Source organism: Arachis ipaensis, chromosome B02, assembly GCF_000816755.2.
Source record: "Arachis ipaensis cultivar K30076 chromosome B02, Araip1.1, whole genome shotgun sequence".
NCBI classification, from domain to species: domain Eukaryota; kingdom Viridiplantae; phylum Streptophyta; class Magnoliopsida; order Fabales; family Fabaceae; genus Arachis; species Arachis ipaensis.
This window is the reverse complement of record NC_029786.2, coordinates 6,398,139-6,407,738: the sequence shown is the minus strand read 5'-3', so window position 1 is coordinate 6,407,738 and position 9,600 is coordinate 6,398,139. Positions and strand designations below refer to the sequence as shown.

General features: G+C 28.8%; 1 protein-coding gene across 1 annotated transcript in view; it reads left to right on the top strand.

The window, feature by feature from the left end:
* LOC107628145 (protein DMR6-LIKE OXYGENASE 1-like) overlaps positions 6,460 to 9,600 on the top strand; it is a 4,754-nt gene continuing 1,613 nt past the window's right edge. Inside the window, exons 1-3 of the mRNA XM_016330943.2 lie at positions 6,460 to 6,810; positions 7,590 to 7,837; positions 8,994 to 9,315. Of these exons, the coding sequence (XP_016186429.1) occupies positions 6,568 to 6,810; positions 7,590 to 7,837; positions 8,994 to 9,315 (813 nt within the window). The 5' untranslated portion in view covers positions 6,460 to 6,567. The remainder of the gene's footprint in view (positions 6,811 to 7,589; positions 7,838 to 8,993; positions 9,316 to 9,600) is intronic.

Here is a 9,600-nt window from a genome sequence, read left to right as displayed (position 1 = left end):
AACCTAGTTTTTTAAGTAAACTTATAATTTAAAATTTTCATAAATATATTACCAATACTTGTTTAAAACATGGTAATTAAACCAATGTCCTAACGTGGAAATATTTTTTTACTATTAACTCATCACCTACTCACTCCATTGGAAGACTTGCTTGAATACACTGTAAAGGTAATATTCCTTTTCTTTTACAATATCTATCTTAAAATAATTTTGTTGTTGATATTTTAAAATAATTATTTAATTTTAATATCAAAATAGTACTAATTATTTCTGTTGTAAGAATTTTAATTTATTGTGACAATGAATAAATACTAATTGCATACAATTATTTACAAATAATTATGTATCTTCGTATAGTTTTAAGTACTCTTATTAACAAGATTTCATTTATTACTTTTTAAACATACATATATACTTTTTACATTAAACAATTATTTTTTAGAAATAGAGAGAATAATAATAAAATTGTGAAAGAATAGGAAAATAAAAGAATTGTGAAAGAAAAAGATGAAGAAATTTTATTGATTGTTGATTGAATGAATTGTAAACTATGAAGGTAAAATTAAGTATATATAGAGTATTAGCCTATGAAAGATAAAATTAGATAAAGATAAGATATAGATAAAGATAAAGATAACTATAAGATAAGATAAAGACTAAATTATCATTTAATTTGTGTATTCTGTTGGGCTAAATTTGTGGGCCGTGAGACGTCTTTATTGTTGTTATGGGCTAAGGTGAAAGAGTGGTTTAATACGCCCCCGCAAGCTGGAGGATGAAAGATGTCAAGAACACTAAGTTTATTCATATTAAGATGGAAGGGTTGAGGAGACAAAGGCTTGGTGAAGATGTCAGCTAGTTGCCCAGAAGAGGGAATTGGGAGAAGTTTTATCACTTCAGCTTGAGCTTTTTGTCGAACCAAGTGACAATCAACCTCTAAATGTTTGGTCCGTTCATGAAAAACCGGGTTAGCAGCAATATGAAGAGCACTCTGATTATCACAATATAAAACTGGTGGGCGGATAGGAGAGATGCGTAAAAATTGTAACACATTTAGTATCCATTGAAGTTCACAAGTTGTGTTGGCAAGTGCACGATATTCTGCTTCCGTGGAGGAGCGGGCAATGGTGGTTTGTTTCTTGGTCTTCCAAGAGACTAAAGAACTGCCTAAGAAGAAACAATAACCTGTTAAAGATCGCCGAGTGTCAGGACATCCGGCCCAATCAGAGTCACTGAAGCCGAGAAGCTGAATTTCTGATTCCCTTGGAAAGAAAAGTCCTTTGCCGGGACTAGTTTTCATATAACGTAACACATGCTTGGCAGCTTGAAGATGAGATTCAGTAGGAGATGCCATGAATTGACTTAATTATTACCAGTGAGAACAATGTCGTCAACATAGACTAAAAGGATAGAAATTTGATCACCAATGAATTTGACAAATAAACTATAATCAGATGAGGTCTGCTGATATCCATGAGATATCAAAAGATGAGAAAGTTTGTCATACCACATACGACTAGATTGTCGTAAACCATACAGTGACTTTAGTAGCTTACATCATTGATTCGGTTGAGGAGATATAAATCCGGGTGGCAGAGTTATATAAACATCCTCAGAAAGATCCCCATGTAAGAAAGCATTATTGACATCCAACTGATGTATAGGCCAAATTGATTTGTAGAGATGAGAGAAGAATTACACAAGTAATCAGAGAGATATGCTGGAGGTCGGTGAGGCCGGTCGGAATGACGAGGATGGGATTGCTCAGGTGGTGAAGAAGGTGACGGGGGATGAGAAGGTGATGGTGGACTGGTGTCTAGTGTTGAAAGTGATTCGGTGGTCATGTGTTCAACTTGGTTAGGAAACGATAGTGAGAAAGAAGGAGAGGTTGTTGGAGAAAATAAAGAACTAGGTGGAGTTGGGTCAATGGGTATAGGTGAGAGTTCAACTGGAAGACTAACTGAATCTTGTTTTTGAGAAGGTGTGTTTGGCAATGTTGGGCTGAGTGTCTGGAATTGGACATTTTTTGTGACTAAGGGCAAGATCTTTTCATAAAAAAATCACGTTTCTAGAAATCTCAATTCTTTTATCTTCTAAAATATAAACAATATACCCTTTAAAACCAGATTGAAAGCCAATAAATATAGCCTTTTTGGCTCTTGGATCAAATTTAGATCTATTTGCCATTTGGGTAGAAACAAAACATAAGCATCCAAAAATTTTAATGTCATGATAATTTGGTGGATGATTGAATAAAATCTCAAATGGTGTTTTAAAATTAATTGCGGATAATGGAACTCTATTAAGTAAATAAACAGCATGTCTAACAGCATAAGACCAAAAATATGATGGTAAATTAGATTGAAACATAAGAGCACGAGCTATATTCAAAATATGTTGATGCTTGCGTTCTACCCTTCCATTTTGTTGAGGAGTTTCAACACAACTACGTTGATGAATAATGCCCTTTGAAGCATAAAAATTAAGTAAAATAAATTCTGGTCCATTATCGGAACGAATAGTTTTGACTTTAGAGTTGAATTGTGTTTCAATTAAAGTAATAAAATTTTTTATTTGATTCTGTACTTCTCCTTTTGATTTTAATAAAGTAACCCATGTAAAACGGTTAAAATCATCAACAATAGTAAAAAAATATTTATGATTATGAATAGAATTTTGTCGAAACGGACCCCAAATATCAAAGTGTAATAAATCAAAACTTGCATTGGCTTTGTTAAAACTTTGAGAAAATGAAAGTTTCTTTTGTTTAAAAAGATGACAAATGTCACAAGCCTCATCATGATGCATAGAGATAAAAGGAATTTGTTTATGTAAATGATTAAGTCTTTGCCCAGAAAGGTGTCCTAAACGAAAATGCCATATATTGGAAGGTGTAATGGGTGGAGATTGGATGGAATTTATGGAGTGTGTAGTGGATGAATTTTTACCGAAATTGGGTTCAAAGACATATAATCCCTCTCTCATTCTGGCCAAATCAATTGTCCCCAAATTGTTGCTCTGTAGAGTGCAAAAAGAAGATGAAAAAGTGAGTTCACATATGAGTGCTGAAGTAATTTTTGAAACAGAGATAATATTAAAGTTGAAATGAGGTAAATAAAGAACATCATGAAGAACCAAGGATGGTGAAAATTGAACGATGCCTTTATAAGAAACAGTAGTTCGAGAACCATTTGGTAAATGAACAATAATAGGAGAAATTTATGTGTAAGAAATAAACCAAGACAAATTTGATGCAATGTGATCTGTGGCACCAGAATCAATGATCCAAGTATTCAAGAATGAATCTCGATTTGAAGAATTGTTAACAGTAGAAAAGGTATTGAAAGAACAAAGATAATGAGTAGTTGAACTTGGCAGAAGCTCAAGTTGGTTTGAAGGACGAGCTTCTTCATTGAAAGGAAGTGCCATGAAAGAAAAGTGTTGGGCTGGCGAAAGATCCAAAAGAGACTCCGGATGAAGTTGCTGGTGTGCCCTTTCTCCTTGATCCATGGATGTCAGCAGAGCTCAAGAGGAGCTCTGATACCATAATAAAATTGTGAAAGAATAGGAAAATAAAAGAATTGTGAAAGAAAAAGATGAAAAAATTTTATTGATTGTTGATTGAATGAATTATAAACTATGAAGGTAAAATTAAGTATATATAGAGTATTGGCCTATGAAAGATAAAAGTAGATAAAGATAAGATATAGATAAAGATAAAGATAATTATAAGATAAGATAAAGACTAAATTATCATTTAATTTGTGGGTCGTGAGACGTCTTTATTGTTGTCATGGGCTAAGGTGGAAGAGTGGTTTAATAAATAATAAACTAAAGACGCATGTTAATACATGGGTTAATTAATGTTCAAAATTGTTCATTAAAAATTACAATTGTTTTAAAGAGATTGATATATCACTATACCACAGCCAATAGATTACAGTGATTTTGGAGAGCTATTGTGGCGGTTTCAAATTGTTGTTACACAATTTAGTGGTACTTGGTAGAATATCCTTCATCTTTTTTTTAATTGTTGGATTACAAACTCTACCCAAAGTGAAGAGAAAAGACACAAACAATGCCTATTCGTCAGTCATGATTTTCTTCATATTATCATCAAGGATAATGATCAATAATAAGATATCACTACTAATCTAAAAAAATTAACAAGAACTAAAATATCACACCTAATACAAAGTCTAACACCAAAGTTAATAAGAAGAGTTCTCCCATTAAATACTAAGATTATAATAATTTTTACTAAGATATCTCTACTATTTATTGCATCATACTAAGACTATACTCTTCCAGTAAAAATTGGACGAATATTTTAATATACTCTACTAAAATATTAATTTTAGAATCTGTATTTAAAAATACATAAAAGTACAGTAATATTTTTTTTTAATGTTCACAAAATAATCATCTATTGCTATATACTGTTTTGAAATAACATATTCAACACAAATTTATCGAAAACATTCATTTTCAATGTTTATAGCAAATTCTAGACTATTTGTAATCTCTCATTTAAGATGTCAGAAAAATAATTTAGTAGTTAACGACTAGTATAACTGCTGCTAAACTAAATATTGTGACTATTTTTGTGGTAGTGTATCAAATAATACAAATGTGAAACAAATTAATAGTTTTTATGAAATAATAATTGACATAATAATTGTCAATTAGATAATAATGTGTAATATATTAAGTGAAGGATTTATGAAATAATATATATGAATATGAAGAAGGCAAGACGCAAAACCAACATAAAAGGTGACAAAGGCATGTGAGGTCATCCATTATTAATTTGTGTGCCAGGATTTATGGTTTATTATTCATTTCTGAAAAAAAATAAATTGCTTCGAAACTTGTGAAAAGCCTTTCAGTGTTTCTTTTAATAAGCCTACATTAATTGAATTGTGACCACTTAACTCATTCTTAGATAAATTTTTTAAATAATTTTTTTTAAAAAAAGAGTTTAAAATATAAAAATTTTTATTAATAGCAGCTTATAAATAAATTATTTTGTATTTGAAAAATTATTATAAAAGTACTTGTTTTAAAGTTGTGTATTAAATAAAAGTGATAAAATAACTTTAAAAAGGAAAAAAGTCAAATTTTTTAACTTCTTAAAAAAATCGATCTAAAATAACTTTTTGGGAAGTTAAAAGTATATCTAAAAAATTGTACTAAAATTATATATAAACACTATTAATGTGACTTTTTATAAGTTAAAAAAAATAACTTTAAAAGTTTTTTAGACGGATCATTAGTCATTTAATAATCTCTTTTATAATAATACAGTGATGTAATACGCATAAGTTATTTTGTAATTAAATTCAATTAAATTGATATAAGTTTAATAAAAAATACGTATATATATTATATCACCACTTTTTCGATTACAAGATTTATATTTAGTTGAGAAAATTTTTTAATAAAAATTTTAAAAAACTTTCAAAATATATTTTATTTATAGCAATTTATAAAATTCTCCCTAATAGTTAATTCAATTAAAATTTAAAATCTCACTAAAAAAACTTCTTTTTCTGAATTTTCAAAAAACTGAGAGATTGAGTCAGAGAGAAGAGAAGAAAATGATAACAAAACCTTAAGTTTTTTACCGTCGGTGTAGTTGCTGTTGCAGTTGCCGTTTTTGCTGTCGTTGCTGCCATAGTTGTCGCAAGAAGCTTTTCAATCGAGTCACCTTCTCTATTAACATTGTGGTTTTAGATCTGTTAATTCTGTAGCCATTGTTGTTGCTGCAGATACAAAGCTTTTGAATTGAGTCACCGCCTCTATCAACATTCTACTAGTCACCAAAAAAATAATACATATACAATAAAATAATGTGATTCTAGTCATTCTACAAACGTTTTATGATAAATAAAAATCTTTAAGAGTAAAATTATAAAAAAGTAAATTTATTTAGAATAAAAGTAATGTGATTAAGTGTAATTTACTTAAATGTGATTAAAAAATAATTGAATAACTATGTACCGTAAAAAATCGATATTATTGAAGGATAAAATTAAAATTTATTTCTATGTATCGTTTTTATCCCCAACGTTTTTGTCATATTTAAGTCCCTAATGTTTCAAAATCATCTCAATTTTGTCCCATCGTCAATTCTGTTAACAGATCCCTAACGGTAAGACAATATTGAGTCAATTTTGAAACATTAGAAACTTAAATAGGACGATTTAAACGTTAGAAACAATTTTAAAACTTACCCCAAATATTAGGGACAAAAATAATACTTTACTACTCTTATAAAATATCTATAAAAAGAAAGTGAAAATTTATTTAAAAATAAAGTCATGGTGATAGCAATGAATGAAGTCATGGTTACAACGTAAGCTTATTGAGATTAACAATGAAATGAATGAATACCACTGCACCATATGCTACCTTATAATAATTTGCTTCCTTGTCCCTATATAAATTTAAGAACCATATTCATCATCATTCAAAATTCATTCAACTCCATCACATAAGAGATATTTTTCTTTTGTTGATACAAAGTTCAATTTGATTATAAATTTTTCTTCTTCAAATAATTAAATGGCAAACACCAAGCCATTACTCTTAGCTGACCAAGTCACAAACATGAAACATATTCCTTTGAATTTCATTAGGCCCCTTAATGACCGTCCTAATCTTCAAAACCTTCAATCCTCCAATGATAACAATGAATCCATCCCCATCATTGATCTTCAAGGTTTAGATGAAGATAATGATGCCTCCAACCGTTCTCAAATCATCCACAACATTGGCCAAGCTTGTCAAGATTATGGCTTCTTCCAAGTAAAACTCATATCAAATCCTTTTATTTTAACTTTGTTTATGTTAGGTTTAATTACTCCGTCAAGTCTCTATAATTTCACTTAATTTTCAATTAAATCTCTATATTTTTTTATTTTGTAATTAAGTTCCTGCCGTGATAAATAAATGTTAGAATTAACGGAATATTCTCTTAAACAAAACAAATATGCCTAACACTTGACTGAATATTCCTAATAGTTTAACAGAATATTCTATTAATTTCAATATTTTTCTCACGGTAGAAATTTAGTTATAAAATTTGATATGGTACAAGGACCCAATTAAAAAGAAAAAATATATAGGACCTAATTGAAAATTCGATGAAATTAAATTATAGAAACTGAAAGAGTAATTAAATCTCTTTAAATTATTATTCAATTCTATTATTATATTGTTGGAAGATTTTTTCAATAATTTTTTACATTTTTATTTGTGTTTACGTGTCAACTTAGCCAAAATACACTAATTGTGTATTTGTTTCATATTTTCTTTTTTTTTTCTTTGTCTAAAATTTTTTAGTTATGCTAGTTCTGATTCTATATCACGGAATTACTTATTCTAAAAATTTACATGAATAGAAAAAAAAAATCACATGTATAAATAATTATGTCTGTAATGATATATAAAATTTAGTAGCCATTATTATTGTTATATACTTATATATGATATATCATTAGTTTCATAGGTGTTGTATTTATTAATCTTTGATTAATCAATATTATTTCTTTCTATGCTTTTTTTTTCTTTCTCTTCTTCTTAAGATTGTGAATCATGGGGTTCCGGAGGATGTTGTTGGGAAGATGATGAAAGTGGGAAAGGCATTCTTTGATTTGCCGGAGAGTGAGAGGATGAAGAATTATTCAGATGATCCTTCAAAAACAACGAGACTCTCAACAAGTTTTAATGTTAAGACTGAGAAAGTTGCAAATTGGAGAGATTTTTTGAGGCTCCATTGCCACCCTCTTGAAGATTACATTCAAGAATGGCCTACCAACCCTCCTTCTTTCAGGTTCTAAAGCAAAAAAAGATAACTTATTTTATTGATAATTCATTATTTCATATAATAGTTTACTAAAATAAAGTATATATATAGTTACAATAACTTTACATATATGTTTAAAAAAGAACATTGTTTTATGAAGAGTGTTAGGGCCAGTAATTTTTGTGTTTTATAACCATTAATTGGTTATTAATAGTATTTTTAATGGTGTGAGATTACATCAAATAGTGGAAAATCACTCACTTTTCTTTTAATGCATGATTAAGTGCTAGTCACAAAATACAAAAGTTGCTGTCCCCTAGACTTTCTCTTGTTTTATTTAACCATCACTTAACTCAAAATTTTGTTTGTTAGTAATTATTATAGTAATAGTAATATTATGTGTATGTATGCATTTTCTACCCACATCAATCTTATAAATTGTCATTTTTTTGGGAGGGGGCTACTTGTCCCTCAAGTAATGTACTCATTTTTTAAAAAGAAGCACAGAAAAAAAGTAAATGAAGAGTTTGAATTTTGGAATAATGAGTATATGAATGATTCTCATGAATAAATAAAACAAACCTAATAAAGTTATTAATTTTTCTTGCTTTAAAGAGCTATAATTAAGAAAAATCAAAATACTTGTGTGTAAGAAAATAATATTTGTATATCAACTTAGATATTTCATTTTAATTTTATACACTTATTCTAGGTTTAATTACTTTGTTAGTCTTTATAATTTTACTAATTTCTTTTAATTAAACCCTTGTAGTTTAAAAAATTGTAATTGAATTCTGATATTATATTAGATAAGAAGTAAACTTGTTTTTGTATTTCTATTTCAGAGACAGACGGTATCCAAACATAATAAGAAAAGTATAGGATACCAATATATTATCTGCCAACTTATTGTCAATAATAATTAATTATTATATTTTAAACATATATATAAAGAGACACATCCAAAAAATATATCTATAAAGACACTTCTATTGAACACAGCCATAAAAAAGATATTTTTATTAGACACATTCACAAAGACACTTCCATTAAACACGGTTATAAATAAGAGTTGACAAAAGTTGGCAGAAATATTGTTGGTAACGTAGCGGGATTGAAGATAATATTAAGTTTGATAAATATTTCAATAATAAATTATTTGAATGTGTAACATTTAATACAGAGAAGATGTTGGTGAGTATAGCAAACACATGAGGAAATTATCATTGAAATTACTTGAAGCCATATCTGAAAGCTTAGGATTGGAGAAAGATTACATGGAAAAAGCACTTGGAAAACATGGACAACACATGGCAATAAACTACTATCCTCCATGTCCAGAGCCAGATCTAACATATGGTTTGCCAGCACATGCTGACCCAAATGCCATAACCATTTTGCTCCAAAATCATGTCCCTGGCTTGCAAGTTCTCAAGGATGGTCATTGGGTCACAGTCAAACATGTCCCTAACACATTCATTGTCAACATTGGTGACCAAATTCAGGTTCATATTTCTAAACTTTGCATTCAAGTCTTCAATTCCTATATCTACCCTTTTGTGTGTTTGTCCAAATACAACTTTTTGATTTCATGAATTTTATAGTGCAAAGAATTTGATGCTTAATATTTAATAAATAAGTTTGCCAACTTCACCTACTCATTGGTGGGTGTTAAGTCTATTATAGAAATCTATCTAAAAATGGGTCCAAAATAAGTTCATTGAGTTATGAGTTATTATTAAATTTTTATGTTATTTTTATTTGTTTTCTTATCTTTCTCTTTTAGAAAG